The sequence below is a fragment of the Bos indicus x Bos taurus genome, chromosome 21 (assembly GCF_003369695.1).
Source record: "Bos indicus x Bos taurus breed Angus x Brahman F1 hybrid chromosome 21, Bos_hybrid_MaternalHap_v2.0, whole genome shotgun sequence".
Taxonomy (NCBI): Eukaryota; Metazoa; Chordata; class Mammalia; order Artiodactyla; family Bovidae; genus Bos; species Bos indicus x Bos taurus.
The window spans coordinates 24,647,114-24,664,635 of NC_040096.1; the positions used below are offsets into that span (position 1 = coordinate 24,647,114).

The following is a 17,522-nucleotide window of genomic DNA, read 5'->3' on the forward strand; positions in this document are numbered from 1 at the left end:
TATGTCAATAAAACTTTATTTACAGACACTGAAATTTTAATCATATGTCATTATCACGTGTCATTAAAAATGTGCAAATCATTCTTAGCTCACAGGTTATACAAAAAAATAGACGATGGGCTGTCTTTGACTCATGGGCCAATTTACCAACTTCTGACTGAGAATTTCTATTCAATAGAGGCTAAACAAGTGACACATGGTTCAAATGAACGATAAAGACACCCTGAATTTATGCAAAGATTGAAAATCCTGAGGAAGAGAGTGGAGGGCAGGAACAGGTTTATCTCATGCAATGGTGGCAAATACTAGACTGCATTTGTCTTGGAATCACAGAGGCCTGTCCTTGAGTCCTTACAAGACCACTTGCCAGCTGTGTGACCTTGAGCAAGTTTCACTTAACCTTGCCAAGCCTAATTCCCTCCCTTGTAAAAGGAGGAATATGATGAGTACTTTCTTTTTTTCAATAATCATTTTTTAATTGAAATATAGTTCATTTACCATGTGTTAGCTTCAGGTGTACAGCAAAGGTATTCAGATATATGTGTATGAGTGTGTGTGTGTATATATATATATATATATATATATATACATTCTTTTTTAGATTCTTTTCCATTATAGGCTAGTACCTTCTTGATAGAGGTTATCAAGGAGATGAAATGAGATGCTGCCTCTAAAAATACTTTGCACAGTACTCAGCACCTCTACTAAAAAAAAAAGCTAATTAGCATTATTATTATACTCATGCAATGATGAGTTGATTGACTGCAAAACATTCTTCCTGGATATGAAGACAACATTTCCTGGATGAGAAGAAGTTCAGACTCCTAATTTATGGAAGTCAAAGCTCAAAATAAGGTAGATCAGAGACGAACATAAAATACAAAAACAGAATATTTTAATTTGGTGCAACATCCCAGTTATTCACCTACTGGGAGCCTGTGGTTCAGTCCCTGGGATTCTCCAGGCAAGAACACTAGAGTGGGTTGCCATTTCCTTCTCCAGTGCATGAAAGTGAAAAGTCAAAGTGAAGTTGTTCAGTCGTGTTTGACTCTTTGTGACCCCATGGACTGTAGCCCGCCAGGCTCCTCTGTCCATGGGATTTCTCAGGCAAGAATACTGGAGTGGGTTGCTATTTCCTCCTCCGAGGATCTTGCAGACTCAGGGGTCTAACTTGCATCTCCTGCATTGGCAGGTGGATCCTTTACCACTGTACCACTTGGGAGTCTCCATTTTCTACAAAAGTTGTGAGCCTGAATTCATGAGAAAAGAATGCAAGCATCAACAGTCATTCAGTCTCAATAGGCATTTCTAAAGACTTCCATGAGAGCCTGCCTGCCTGGTTGTATAAGAGGTAGCCACTGACCAAGCCTGCCTCCACTTCTGCTTCCTGTCTCTAACCCTTACTCCATGACAAAGATAGTGGCCAGCTGTGGATGGTCAGATAGCTTCTATCTTCCCCTGCCCAGCCCTAGCCCCGACCAGCACCAAACAGACAGTGGCAGTGGCAGCAGCAGGTGACAAGGAAGATTGTGGACAAGGCATTGCTATTAAGAAGTCAGCAAAAATGGATGAGCAAGCTCAAAGGCGGCAGATGAAATGTTTGTGGCCCAGACTTCTTTGTTGCTGATGAAGCAACAGGAAAACCTTCATATGTAAAAAAAAAAAAAAAAAGGTGGCCAATCAGGACTTCCCTGGTGGTACGGTAGCTAAGACTCTGTGCTCCCAACACAGGGGGCCCAAGTTCGATCCCTGGTCAGGGAACTAGACCCCACATGCTGCAACTAAAAAAAATCCCACAGGCCACAACTAAAGATCTCAAGTGCTGCAACTAAGACCTGGTATGGCCAAGTAAACAAATACGTAAAAATAAATATTTAAAAAATGGCCAATCTGCCACGGCATAGTTAAAGACTGGTACTTGATGGAAAGCTTTATGGATCAAATGATCTTTAAGAGCAGAACCTGAAGACCATTTTTTTTGGATTGAATCTCCACTGAATACTCCAGACAACAGGGAATACACTGCTGAAATAATGTTCTAGGCTTGTACATTTCTGGGCAGGCCATTCTCGCCTAATCTGCATACTAGACCTCAAGACAAGCAGGAGAACGGTCTGTCTATTGGTACAATACCAGACAGTGGAATCAGTATCACTCAGGTCATCCCTGTGATTGAAGGGCATGTGATTGTCAGCTATATTAAGCACACATTCCAAACACAAGATGAAATAGAACATATGTTATTCAGCAATTGCTGGGAGATGGAGACAGAGGAATCCCTCAGAGCAATCCTGGGAAACTTCAAAGAACACTATAGGTACGCCTGCCCAGATTTAGTAAAAGAACTTAATAAGTATGAACAGATGGATCAAAGTGAATTAAACAGTATACTAGAATCAATGCTATCTCAAAGAAGGAATTTTCCATTGGTGTTGCTTTTGTTTTGTTTAACCTTTTGGATATCTCATTACACAGCAATTTTTTAATTTGTATTTTATTTATTTATTGGCTACACTGGGTCTTCATTGCTGAACAGGTTCTTTTCTCTAGTTGCAGAGAGCAGGGGCTACACTCTAGTTGTGGTGTGCAGGCTTCTCATTATGGTGGCTTCCCTTGTTGCGGAGCATGGGCTCCAGGCGAATGGGCTTCAGTAATTGTGGCACTCAGGCTTAGCTGCCTCACAGCTTATGGAATCTTCCCGGACCAGGGATCAAACCCATGTCCCCTGCATTGGTAGGCAGATTCTTAACCACTTGACCACTAGAGAAGTCCAGGTGTTGGTTACTGAGGGAGTCTTAGGGCCTAAATTTTCTTTTCATCTAGAGTGTGCTAATTCAGGCTTTACTCAACTTATCTCAGAAGTTGTAGATGAAGGCATTGACAATTGTCCTACTGATGTCAGACGTCTTCTCTACAAGAAGACTGTCCTCTCTGGAGGTTCAACCGTATTCAAGGACTTTGCACATCACTTGCAAATAGATTTGAAAAGAACCATAGATGCCAGGCTGAAATTAAGGGAGGAACTGAGAGTGACAGACTGAAGCCAAAATTTATCGATACACAAATCATTATACCCAAAACGCAGTGACAGGCAGTTCGGTTTGGAGGATCCATGCTGGCTTCCACATCAGAATTTTGCCACATATGTGCATCCTGTGTGTGTATGCTCACTCATGTCTGCCTCTTTGCGAACCCCTGGATTGCAGTCCACCAGGCTCCTCTGTCCATGGAATTTTTCAGGCAAGAATACTGAAAATAAATTAATTACTTAAAAAAAAAAGTGGAGGCTATATGTATACCTATGGCTGATTCATGTTGATGTATGGTAGAAACCAATGCAATAGTGTAAAGCAATTATCCTTCCATTAGAAATAAATAAATAAAAATAAAGACACTCATCAACTGCTACTGCTGCTAAGTCGCTTCAGTCGTGTCCAACTATTCGTGACCCCATGGACTGCAGCCTACCAGGCTCCTCCGTCCATGGGATTTTCCAGGCAAGAGTACAGGAGTGGGTTGCCACTGCCTTCTCAGGACACTTTTCAAATATATATATATATATATACATATATAAAAAAAGAATACTGGAGTGGATTGCTATATCCTCCTCCGGGAGATCTTCCCCACCCAGGGATCGAACCTGCGTCTCCTGTGCCTCCTGCAACTCCTGCACTGCAGGCAGATTGTTTACCATCTGTGCCACCAGGGAAGCACCATACCCACTGCTACTCCTTCAAAATAAATCTGAGCCTCCATCCACTGTTTCCCAGGAAAGAAATCCACTGCTGAAAATCAAAAGAAATAAAAGTGAATTGCTGGCCTTGAGCTTTCAAGTGTCTAAGTCTTCACTGCTGTTGCTGCTCAGTCTCTTTAGTCGGGTTTGCCTCTGTGTGACCCCATGGACTATAGCCCACCAGGCTCCTCTGTCCATGGGATTCTCTAGGCAAGGATACTGGAGTGGGTTGTCATTTCCTTTTCCATGGGATCTTCCCAACCCAGGGATCGAACCCGGGTCTTCTGCATTGCAAGCAGATTCTTTACTGCTGAGCCACCAGGGAAGCCCCAAGTCTTTGCTATTTATGGCCAAATTAGGGCACTGTATAAGTTGTTTCACTCTGAAGTTTCTACATTACATGCTAACTGCCAACATTGCACCTAGTCCTGAATATCATTCAATCATACTGAGAACTCAGCCCTAGATATGACCACAAGGTTTAGACAAAAACTCTTGTCTTTTCTTGGAAAAAGTGCTTGATCTAAGATGTCAATTTGAATAGCAGGGATCCAAGATAAATAAAATTCAAGGATATTGGTTAATTTTGTTAAACAAATTTAACAAGTTATTAGGTTGGCCAAAAACTTTGTTCAGGGACATCATACAGAAAAACTCAAATGAATTTTTTGGCTAACCCAATACATAAAATTAATCAAAATCTTAAGATACATAACTTTGACTTATGAGATGCCAAGTTTCAATGAGAACATCAGGGAAGGGGTCCTATCTGCCTTAGAGTATTCTAGAAACCATCTATTCTTACATCCTCTTCACAGATTAGTCCCAGGTAGGTCACTAAAAGCAAAGCGCTTGCTCCCCCTTGTTTCTTGCCAGAGTTCTCACAGTCATATGAGGCTGCCCACTCACTTCATAGCCTGCCTTCTGCTGCTCTGTCTGCTCAGCACTGACGAATTCGTATCAGGACTCGACAGCTCTCTGCCCTCACGCCTGATCATTCCACAGTTCCCACATCAAGCCAGCCAAGTTCCATCAAAGAGTCTAACACAATAGCACATGGGCAAACAGTCAGCTTGGTTCCATCCAATCTGCCTTCCAACAAGGTTTCCAGGAAACGTCCAGGACAAAAAGCCAAGAGCTGTCTCTACAGAGACCATATTCATCTCCTAAGCAAGTTCCTGGCCACACCACAAGTGACCGGGAATTATCCTTCTACTATTCAAGCTTGAGGAGAAGTTAACCTGCAGATAAACCATGTGTGCCAGTTGACTGTTTGGTGGTGCACCACGTTAATTCATCACACACGCTTCTTCTGGCCCCGCACAGCTCTTTTAAAATTTAAATGAATTGCCAATATTTCAAAAGTAGGAAATTTCCTTTTTTAAAAATCTGGATTTTGAACATTTCTCCCCCTCCCCCCAAGATCAAGAGCATCGAGGCCAACAATAAGTTGGAGTTCAACAGAAGCAGGTTATCCAGGTTCCAATCCTCAAAACCTGCTGAATGTTCATCCAATATTAGCGGATGGTTCCAGTAGTGTTCAAAAGACAGGATTCCACAAGGGACAAACTGGGCAAGAAACGACAGACGGTCAGACCCTCTAAGGGATTTGATTTGGGTAACTCAAAGGACTTCTGCTTCAGGGAAGATGGAATAGATACACTTCCTCTATTCCTCTCACAAATTACAACCAAAATGCTTGGCATTATATATAACACAAACCCAGGAAGGCCCAAGCAGGTGGAGAAAAGGAGATACACTGAGTAGGCACCCCAGGGCCCAAGAGATGACACAGTAGTGAGCTTCCGTTTTCTTTTTCCTTCATAATCCAAGACTTGGAGCTGAAGAAGCGGCAGTCTAGAAATACAGACAGACACAGGAAAACAGACAAATAAACTCAATAAAGGCCTCCTGTCTCTAGTCAAGGGACCAGGCAAGGGGCAGTCTAGCAACACAGAAATTATTAAACAATATCTAAACTATTAGAAATTACTAGATAATACCCACATCCCCGGTGGCTCAGCAGTTAGAGAATCCTCCTGCAATCTCTCCTGCAGGAGACACGGATTTGATCCCTGGGTTGGGAAGATGCTCTGCAGAAAGAAATAAAAACCCACTCCAGTATTCTTGCCTGGGAAATCCCATGGACAGAGGAGCCTGGAAGGCTACAGTCCAAAGGGGCACAAAGAGTTGGACATGACTGAGCAACTGAGCATGCACACACTCCACTCCAGCTTAACTCCAAACACCATAGAAAGAACTGTGACCCCATCCCCACTGGCACTGTAAAGCATGAGTGGAATGCAGGAACTTGCATCTTTGCCACATTATTACAAGATGACCCAGCACCCCCCAGTTCTCTCTTTCCCTGGGTGGTGCCAGAGAAAGCCAAGTAGGGAGTCCCTGCCAGGCGATAACAAGTTCCACCCGGCTCCTCCCACCCCTTCAGTGTCAGTTGAGACCATGTCGGGGAGCCTGGACCTCCACTTCCACAGCAGTACTAAGGAGCCCACTCACCCTTCTTCTGGGTGAGGAGGCCAGAGAAGGCCTTGTAGGAAGTCAGGACTTCTACTACCACCCAGCAGTAATGAGGCCACCCCTCCCATGGGTGTGACTTCAGGCCACGTGGGAAACAGCAACAAGGCTATTTCCATCTCAGCCAGAGGGGTATCAGCAGAAGCTTAGTGAGGTACCAGAAAGGCCACTCCCACACAGCAGTAAGGAGGCACGAACCCCAAATGCCAATAGTCTAAGTGAGAAGCCTGGACACTAACCCTCACTTGGAAGTAAAAAAGCAATGCCACCACCTTCCCCTGCCAGAGCAGCAGAAAAGAAAGCAAATAAAAACAGACAATTTAAATAAGATCTAGAGTCTCATAAAATAATACTGAAAGGCCTGAGGTTCTATTTAAAAAATTCTGCCATCATGAAGGTATGGCCAAGATGGTGGAGTAGGATGACCCTGAGCCCACCTACCGTGGGTACACCAAAATTATAACTATTTACAGAGAAACCGTGGATAAGAATGACCCAAAGACTAGCAAAAAGTTTTCCACAAGAAAAGATGTAAAGAAGGAACCACGGTGGGAGAAGTAGAAGGGGCAGAGACATGGTGTAGTCAAGATCATATCCCCAGCTAGACATCCACAAATGGGAGGATAATTACAATTGCAGAGATTCTACCCTAGGAGTAATGGAAACAGTGACAGACTTTGTTTTCTTAGGCCCCAAAATCACTACAAATGGTGACTTCTGCCATGAAATTAAAAGATACTTGCTCCTTGGAAGAAAAGCTATGATGAACCTCAGTTCAGTTCAGTTCAGTCGTTCAGTCATGTCCGACTCTTTGCAACCCCATGAATCGCAGCACGACAGGCCTCCCTGTCCATCACCAACTCCCGGAGTTCACTCAGACTCACGTCCATCGAGTCAGTGATGCCATCCAGCCATCTCATCCTCTGTCATCCCCTTCTCCTCCTGCCCCCAATCCCTCCCAGTATCAGAGTCTTTTCCAATGAGTCAACTCTTCGCATGAGGTGGCCAAAGTACTGGAGTTTCAGCTTTAGCACCATTCCTTCCAAAGAACACCCAGGATCTCCTTGCAGTCCAGGGGACTCTCAGGAGTCTTCTCCAAAACCACAGTTCAAAAGCATCAATTCTTTGGCGCTCAGATTTCTTCATTGTCCAACTCTCACATCCATACATGACCACTGGAAAAACCATAGCCTTGACTAGATGGACCTTTGTTGGCAAAGTAATGTCTCTGCTTTTGAATATGCTATCTAGGTTGGTCATAACTTTTCTTCCAAGGAGTAAGCATCTTTTAATTTCATGGCTGCAGTCACCATTTGCAGTGATTCTGGAGCCCCAAAAAATAAAGTCTGACACTGTTTCCACTGTTTCCCCATCTATTTCCCATGAAGTGATGGGACTGGATGCCATGATCTTAGTTTTCTGAATGTTGAGTTTTAAGCCAACTTTTTCACTCTCCTCTTTCACCTTCATCAAGAGGCTTTTTAATTCCTCTTCACTTTCTGCCATAAGGGTGGTGTCATCTGCATATCTGAGGTTATTGATATTTCTCCCGGCAATCTTGATTCCAACTTGTGCTTCTTCCAGCCCAGCGTTTCTCATGATGTACTCTGCATATTAGAAAGCAAAGATTTCATATTGCCAACTAAGGTCCATATAGTAAAAGCTATGATTTTTCTAGTAGTCATGTACATATGTGAGAGTTGGACCATAAAGAAGGCTGAGCACTGAAGAATTGATGCTTTTGAACTGTGGTGCTGGAGAAGACTCTTGAGAGAGTCCTTTGGACTGCAAGGAGATCAAACCAGTCCATCCTAAAGGAAATCAACCCTGAATATTCATTGGAAGGACTGATGCTGAAGCTGAAGCTCCAATACTTTGGCCACCTGATGCAAAGAGCCAACTCAATGGACATGAGTTTGAGCAAACTCCAGGAGATAGTGAAGGACAGGGGAACCTGGTGTGCTGTAGTCCGTGGGGTTGCAGAGAGTTGGACATGACTGAACAACTGAACAATGACAAAATACCCACAAAAAGTAGGTAAATGTTAAAAAGATATAAATACAAGTCAAAATTATTAAATGCGAAGTGAGGGGGAGTAGAAATGCAAGATTGTTAAAATGCATGCAAGCTTAAGAGGTTATCAACTTAATCATCTATATATATGCTGTTATATATAAATTTCAGCTGGTAAAGAATCCGCCTGCAATGTGGGAGACCTGGGTTCGATCCTGGGTTGGGAAGATCCCCTGGAGAAGGGAACGGCTACCCACTCCAGTATTCTTGCCTGGAGAATTCCATGGACTACATTCCATGGACTGTATAATCCATGGAGTTGCAAAGAGTCAGACACAACTGAGTGATTTTCACATCACATATATAAACCTCAGGATAACAAAATCTATAATGAACACAAACACACAAAAAAGAAAAGGGACTTCAAAATAGATTTAAAGCAGAGACTGTAAAAGGAGATAAGTAAGGGCATAACAGAATGATAAAAGCTTCAATCCAACAAGAAGATGCAACACACACACATATACATATATATATGTTCATACATCAAATGAATAAAATACATCAAAAAGAGTGAAATGCAACTAAACCAGTGCTGAGAGGAAAATACATAGCACTCACTGCATACGTTAGAAAAAAGGTCTCCAATCAATAATCTGCTTCCCTTAAGAATCTATAAAAAGAACAAAATAAATCCAAGCAAGTAAAAGGAAGGAAATAATAAAACAAGAGCAGAAATCAATGAAATTGAAAAAGCGAAACAACGGAAAAAATGAAATAACAACCTGGTTCTCTGAAAAGATCAATATAACTGACAAACCTCTAGTAAGACTGATAGAGAAAAAGGCTGAAGGTATGGAATTACCAGTAGCAAAAATCAACTCTATACACATAGAATAAGGGAACTGATAATGATTAAGAGAAGAATACTACGTATAATTCTCCACACATAAATCTGATAACCCTAAATGAAATGGATTGATTCCTTAAAAAATCACAAACTAATGAAGTTCTCAAATGAGAAATCTCCAAGCCCAGATGGTTTTACTGGAAAATTCTACTAAATGTCTAAAAAAGAATTAACATAAGTTTTATGTAATTTCTTCCAGAAAACAGAAGAATGAGCACTTCCTAATTCATTTTACTAAAGCAGTATTACCTGATACTGAAATTAGACACAGTGCAAAAAATAAAGGCCAATATTTCATATAGAAACAAAAAATCCATGACAAACCATTAGCTGATTCACATCATACAGAAACCAACGTAACATTGTAAAGCAATTATCCCCCAAGTTTAAATATATTTTTAAAATAAGAATACATGGGATTAGAAAGGAAAGCATCTGTACTGAATATAGTCATCAAAATATCAAAATATTTATGATACAGTTTTAAGTTAAGCAACGTGGGCTTCCCCGGTGGCTCAGTGGTAAAGAATCCGCCTACCAACGCAGGAGACACGGATTCTATCCCTAATCTAGGAGGATCCCACATGCCTCCGAGCAACTGAGCCCCTGTGCCACAACTATTGAGTCAGTGCTCCAGAGCCTGGGAGCTGCGACTACTGAAGTCTGAGCACCCTAGAGCCCGTGGTCCACAAGAGAAGCCACTTCAGTGCGAAGCTCATACATCGCAGCTAGAGAGTAGCCCCGGCTCGCCTCAACTAGAGAAAAGCCCGTGCACAGCAACAAAGACCCAGCACAGCCAAAAATAAATAAATAAATCATTTTAAAAATATTTTTTAAAAGTTACGCAGCGTGATAGAGAGGGCATGTGCTATTTGAATTGCATGGTCAGGAAGACGTTTCTGACAAAGTGGCCTTTAATCTATGCTATGATCTAAACAACAATAAGGAAACACTTTGCAAAGATCTATCGGAAAGGCATGCTAGGCTGAGGGAACAGCTCTGGCAAAGGCCCAAAGGAAAGAAGACCTTAGCACATTAAAGGAGCAAAGAGGCCAGTGTGGCTCAATGGCAGCAGGAGAAGGAAGGGAGAGGCCAGGTTATGTGAGGCTTCACAGGCCAGAGGAGGAAGCTTGGGGTTTATACTAAACACAGCTGGATGTCACTGAAGCACTGAAGACTTGTAAGCAGTCTCCATTACATTCACAGAATGACACGGTCTGAGCTACATTTTCAGAAGAGCATTCAGGTCACTGTGGGTCAATGGACTGTACCTGGTAGGAAGCTGCTAGGTTCCAAAGTTCTAGAAATCGGTGAGGAGGCTCCAGCAACCATGTGGGCAAGAGGTGACAGTCAGAGAAGGATAGTAGAAGCAGAGCCAGAAAGAGATAAATGGAAGAAGGATGTATTTTGAAAATAAAACCAAGAGTTATTACCACTTTCTGATGAATTAGGGATGAGAGGAAGAAAGCAATCAAAGATGAATCTTGGTTTTGTCTTATTTTGCTTGAGCAGCTGAACACATGTTGGTACAACTGACTTAAATAGGAACCACCAACAGAAAAACAGGTTGGGGTAGAGAAAATTAAGAGTTCAGGTTTGAACATCTTAAGTCTGACAGCCTTTTAAACATCCAACAAGTGAGATGCTGTAGGCAGTTAGACTTAGAAGTCTGTTATTGGTCTGTGATCAGGAGGAGTATCTAGGCCAGAAACATAATTTAGAGAGTAATCAATGTTTAGATCGTTTATAAATCCGTGAGGCTGGATAAAACACCTTGGCAGAGTTCAAAGTTGAGAAAAAGAGGAGCTATTCCAAGCCAGAGCCCTGGGGCACTCCAGGATTTAGGGCTCAAGGGGGATGAGAAGGAGCCATTAAAGGAGATTTGAAGCAACAGCCATTGAAGCCAGAGGAAAACCACAGAAGCGTAGAAGGGCTTGTAAGCAGAGCACAGTACGCTGGGTCAAAAGCTGCGAAGCGTCAGCTGGGGAAGTGACCCTCAGACTCAGCAACTTGGAGGTCACAACACCCAGACAAGGCAGTCTCTGCCCAAGAGCAAGGAGGAACACAGATTGAGATGAGGACGTACGACTCAGATATCAGGTGCATCAGTAGGGAGTACCCACGCTCTCCGGCCTGAAACAGCAGCAGCTTCTACCACTGATGGATGATTTGATCTGGCAAAGCACCTGGTGATGTCAGTACTTGAGAAAGACTTAGCCAAATGCCGGGCAGAAAGACACTACCACCCGATGAGTGACAAAGTCAGAAGGGAGGACACTGGGCTCAGGAAGGTCACTGCGGCTGGTGCTGTGGTGATAACAAGTGGGGATGAGCCTGGGAATTGCAAGGGAAGAGCTCATAATAAAGGCATCTCACAGAGGAACTCAAACAGAATTGCAGCAATGTCTTCCCAATACCAACTGGATTCCTCCAGATTCTTTTCCCCAATTTAACACTTTCCCAGGTTTCTAGCGAAAAGTAAGGGCTTCCCTTATAGCTCAGTTGGTAAAGAATCTGCCTGCAACACAGGAGACCAAAATCTAGGTATTCTCACTTGGCTGATGTAGAATCTCCAGAATACATTCACCTATTATTTAGTTAAATAAAGTCGTGTATTGGTTCTGTTTATTGGCAGTTTCATTTTCTGGGTAAAGTATGACAACAATAGCAACCTCCAAATACATAACATACACACACACACACCCCCCACTTAATTTGGGGAAATATAATTTATAGTCATTTTTTTAATAAAGTTGAAAAATTAATCTGAAACAAATAGTATATCCATACACACACAAAAAAAATTTCTGCTTTTAAATGCATTTTTAATGAAATTCTAAGAGATAGCCTAAATTACATTTACTTTAGAGAAAAGGCATCAGTGGTAAGAAATGCTTGAATTATACTGCGTTCTTCAGAGATTAAAAAATTAAAACCAATTTAGTTTCAGCATCTACTCTAGCATCCCAAGTTAAAAATATATGGTTAACACATAGATCCAAGGATTAATTTATCAAGCAGTCTATGTGGAAAGGAGTAAGCAAGTTTCAGCTTAACACATTTTCTGATGCACCTACATAAAACACAAAGCATCATTATGGACTTTGCAAAGTGCATTTTTATCTTTCTCTCTAATGAGAAAATGAAACAAGAGACATTCACCGCCTCCCTAGAGATTCTCATAATTTACAAAGAATATCCTTCTCTATATTTACCCATAAATGGCCAGCCTGTGCACTTAGTCATTACAGAGAGAATGTCTTGGCCCCTTAGGACCACTCATCATTTTTCTGATTCAGGCATCAAAAGGGAAAGAGGGGGAAATTACCAAAAAAAAGCTTTTGTTAGGAGCTCCCCACACCCTATTGTGTTTCTGGGTCACGTGATAGAACACTGCTACGTAAGGGTAAAAACAAGGAAATTTAACATGAAGGGTCATCACCCCTCTTGTGTCCTCACTAGTTGGTTAGTTTGGGGCAAGAAGAACAAGAGGAAAGAATAAAATCAGGCTTTCATGGGATGGGGAACCAGGCTCCTAGAAGTGCAGAAAGGGAACAAATACAGCTATTAGAACAGTGTCCATGTCACAGTAAGCAAAGATGTGGCCTAAGCATCCTGCAACCAAAATAAAATGCTGTCAAGAAAATTACTATGAAGTGAACATAATTAATACAAATCAATGAGTGGCGACATATAATTATTATGAGTTACATTTTTATTGGTCAGGCACACCACTTAACAAGAAACCACATGACCTTTCTAAGCTATTTGTGTATGTGTGTTAGTCACTCAGTCCGACTCTTTGCAACCGCATGGACTGTAGCCCACAAGGCTCCTCTGTCCATGTAATTCTCCAGGCAAGAATACTAGAGTGGGTTGCCATTCCCTTCTCAGGGAATCTTCCCCACCCAGGAATCAAACCCAGGTCTCCTGCATTGCAGGCAGATTTTTTACCATCTGAGCCACCAGGGAAGCCCAAGCTATTTTTATTTATCTCTAATAACTCAAACTGCATCCCTACCAGTAGAAGAGTAAACCTCTCTACTAAAAAAACCTTTTCAAGAGAAAGAAGTATTTAATTATGATCTTGGGACACTTGGGTTATAATCCCAAATGTTGAAGGAAAGGATTAATTAAATTTTGTTATTAGCTCAACTTGCACTCTTCTCATTTTAGTTGATTTCTTCCTCTTTCCTTTTAGTCTCCATGTGCTGCCAAAATGATACATAATCCCTGGGATTTAGAGTTCTTCATTCTCTGTAAAGTAAGGGGACTTTTTTTTTCCTGCAGAGATAGGTAAGGTATCAAGAAAGCCAGAGCGCTTAACCAGGAAGTTATAAGTTATTTCACCTTTTCTATCATTAAGAAAAATCATCTCAATTTGTCAAGGTCTTGGTTCCCTAATTTATAAAAGGCACACTTTATAATCTTTCTCTGAAATACTTTAAGCGAATTACTTAACAATTTCAGAACTGAGATATATTAGATATAAAGATAGAGATATAGTTAGTTATATACTTTCTTGAGATATAATTTATATACTATACAATTCACAACTTAAAGTCTATAATTCAATGGTTTTTCTTAGCATATTTACAGAGTTGCGTGATCATCCCAAGAAATTTTAGAATAGGAACATAGCTTCTAAGGGTTTCCCCGGTGGCTCAGCGGTAAAAAATCAGCCTGCCAAGGCAGGAGACCTGGGTTCCAACCCAGGGTCAGGAAGATCCCCTGGAGAAGGAAATGGCAACCCACTCCAGTATTCTTGCCTGGGAAATCCCATGGACAGAGGAGCCTGAGGCGCTACAGTCCAAGGGGTTGCAGAAAGTCAGACATGACTGAGCATGCACGCATACAGCTTCTAAATCGTCTAATTCACTATACAGATGGGTTAAATCATGTTTCCCAGGTCACAGATCTGGTCAGTGGCACAGCCAGGCCTGGATCCCTAGGAATTATTAAACCATTGACATCATCCCAGCCTCCCTTTCCCCAGCCCTGGGAAAGTTCTATGTGAATTAAAACCTGCTGTTAAAATGTTGCCCGGGAAGAACATCTGGCACTTTTTATGATCATGCTCCCTCTTATTATATTAAGCCTGGTCTAATTTCTCCACCAAATCTGTCCCACTGCAAGATTTCTTAGAAAGACTTTCAGAACAGATAAAAACATATCCATATCTATTAAGCACTTTGACAAAATGTGATTTGCAAAGCCCAGAGAGAATTCGTGATGTCTTTCTTTTCAGATAAAGTCACAAAAAGATTTCGGTTCATGCAAAAAGACTAAATTAGACCCTTTGCTCATTTCCTTTTTTAATGGACTGATGAGTAGTTTAACTAAACGACCTTATCTTTAGCATATTATTTACCAATGTCAGTAACTTCCTGGGATTTCAACCATTCACTCTGGTTAGTGGTCAGAAACCAATTTCAATCCTCTTAGGGCTGTGTCCTGTTCATCTCTAAGGTTTGCTCCTGTGAAGTCTATTCTCAATAAAAGAATATCTTTCAAAAGATGTTAGTACCCTGCAGAGGATGAGATGGTTGGATGGCATCACCAACTCAATGGATGTGAATTTGAGCAAACTCTGGGAGGTGGTGAAGGACAGGGAAGCCTAGCAAGCTGCACTCCATGGGGTCGCAAAGAGGCAGACACGACTGAGCAACTGAGCTAAGAAAGCTCCTGTAGCAAGCCTAGCTAGCTAGTGATTAAGCTGACACTGCCCTGAACACAGAGGCAGTAGCCTCCAGGCTGCCCACTCTTCAGTACTGAGCTCAAGGCAGATTCACTAACTGCTCCCACCTTTTATTTTATTTTTACTTTCTGGCTGCATCGCATGTGGGATCTTCGTTCCCCTACCAGGAATCAAACCCACACCCCCTACTCTGGAAGTGCAGAGTCATAAACCTTATACCACCAGGGAAGTCCCTGCTCCCACCTTTAAATGCACCCACTTCTTAGGTTTCCATGATACTCCTCTCTCCTCCATTCTACTAGTTCTTCCCTTCTTGTGCTTCTCCACTCCCACACTTTCACTTATCCAATAAATATTTATTGAGTGGTCACTGCTTATCAAGTCCCGGCCTAAACACTGTCCCTAAATGTGGTTGCTCCCTACAGTCTATGAGTATAACTCACTGTGCATTTTTTGACTTCCATTTGCACTTATATTTTTAAATCTGCACTGAGGCTGGAAATCCCCCCAAGTCCATAGCTCCAATCTGGATCTCACCCACTAGCCCCCAGGCCAGAGTCATCTGAGTATCTCATGGATTTTTCGAAGTACCCAAAGCCCACCTGCAGTGACCCCACCATCTCCCTGGTCACCTAATTGGCCCCTCATCCAGGATTCCTCATTACCCCAACAGTACCACCAACCTCCCAGCATCCCCAGCTGGAAACTGCATACCACCCAGTTTCTTCATGGAAGGGATGTGAGTGAGAGAACAGGCAGCACTTTTCAACATGAGACAGACAGAAAAGAATCCTCTAATTCCAACTGCTTTTCAGGGACCCCTGTGTGAAAGAGGCAAGATAAGACCTCACCAGAAATGTGAATTCTGAATGAAATTTGTCCAACAGACCCAGCAGTTCCGGTGTAGGGTTGATTTTACAATGTGAGTTCTGCCATGGCTGGGAGACTGAAATTTAGAATATAAATTTGCTTGTCAACAGACATCCAGACACACATACACACACCAATCACATGCCAGCTTGCCTGTCTTCCTGTTTCCTCTGTTCAGAACTCCTATCCTTTCCACCCACACCCTCCACCACAATTCCTTCTCATATTTAATTTTCAAATGACGCGGCTCTTCCTCCGGGAAGTTCTCCCTGATGCCCCATCTTATTATCTGCCATCCACTGTGCGTGGAGGTGTGTCCAACACTATATGTTTACGTGTCTGTCTCAGCGTCTTCCCACAAAACAGACAGCTCTTAGAGAACAGGAGCCTGGTGCCCAGGCCCGGGCCGACACCGGGAAGACTATGAGGGAGGAAGGACGGCTGTAGACAGCCCAGCCCGGAGCTGCGGGCAGTCAGGCAGGCGGGGTCCATCTCCAGGCCGGGAGAGCCAAGTACACAGCATCCCTGGATCCACCGACGCCCGCGCCTGCCCCGGGGTGGCAGGACGTGCCCCGGGGTGGGGGGTCTCCCAACCAAAAGGTGGGGGACTCGAGGGAGGCCCTGCAGGCCCTGCACTCTCTGTGGTCCTCCTCCCGGCGCGGGTCCGGGAATAGAGGCACGCAGCAGAGCCTCCAGGCCTCGGGACGCCCAGTCTCTGCTCGCCCGAGCCCCTGCGACCCGCCACCTCTGGTCTCCCCTCCCGAGAACCTCTCGGAATTTCAGTGGCTGGGGATGGAGCAGGGGGGCCGGGGGCTGGCAAGAAGGAGGCGCCAAGAAGCGGAGGAGAGCCGGCGGCCCCTCTCTCCACCCCCGAGCCCGCTTAGGCGGGAAGAAATCGAGCCCTAAAAGAGGCCCCTAAGGGCGCCGGAGCCTCAGAAGCCCCGGAGCCTCGAGGGGACTGCTGCTCCCCTAGCCCTCCTCCCTCCCTCCTCCGTGCGTCCCTACCTGGCTGGCTTTGTGGAACTGCTTTTTCAGCCCCGCCACCGACATCGCGACGGCGCAGCGGCCGAGGCTGCTGGTCCCTGGACTCGGCCGGGCCACGCGGCCGCGATCCGCTGGAGGAGCGGGCGCCGGGGCCGGTCCCCGCGCGGCTGGGCTCCGCCGGGCCGGCTTCCCACGGCCACGGCCACGGCCACAGCCGCTGTCACACGCGCACACACGCGCGCACGCCGATGGCAACACTGCGTTCCAAAGCCCCTACGCAGCCCATTGGCCAAGCCGCGGAGATATGCAAATAAGGCCGCTGGGGCCGCCCACGCTTCATTGTTGCGTGGAGACCCGGGAGTACTGGAGCTGCGGAGAAAATGGGCCTGCGAAGCTGGGCTGCGTGGGGATGTCCCCGGGTCCGGAGAGCAGAGCCATACAGGACTGTCTGCAGGGCGTGGGACCGGATGCATCTGCCATAGGACTGCCCTGGATGGGACAGAGGAATCACCTCTCTATGCTTCTGGACAATGTCGCCGCCCTCAGGGGCATTTTTGGTAGGTTTCTGTTTTTAAAAACGGACGCCTTCATAATACAGGCTTCCCTGGTGGCTCAGATGGTAAAGAATCTGTCTGCAACGCCGGAGCCCCGTAATACGCCTTGTTGTTCAGTCGCTCAGTTGTGTCCGGCTGAAGCACATCAGGCTTCCCTGTCCTTCGCCATCTCCCGGAGCCTGCTCAAGCTCATGTCTGTTAAATCGGTGATGTCATCCAACCAAC

General features: G+C 44.1%; 1 protein-coding gene across 6 annotated transcripts in view; it reads right to left on the reverse strand.

Moving 5' to 3' along the window:
* SH3GL3 (SH3 domain containing GRB2 like 3, endophilin A3) overlaps positions 1 to 17,210 on the reverse strand; it is a 117,330-nt gene extending 100,120 nt beyond the window's left edge. For 4 of the 6 annotated variants that reach the window (XM_027520767.1, XM_027520763.1, XM_027520760.1 and 1 more), the window contains exon 1: positions 16,765 to 17,210. In XM_027520767.1, the coding sequence (XP_027376568.1) occupies positions 16,765 to 16,809 (45 nt within the window). In that variant the 5' untranslated portion in view covers positions 16,810 to 17,210. The remainder of the gene's footprint in view (positions 1 to 16,764) is intronic. The other 2 variants (XM_027520762.1, XM_027520768.1) reach the window with 2 other exon arrangements.
* Positions 17,211 to 17,522: the final 312 nt, after the last annotated feature.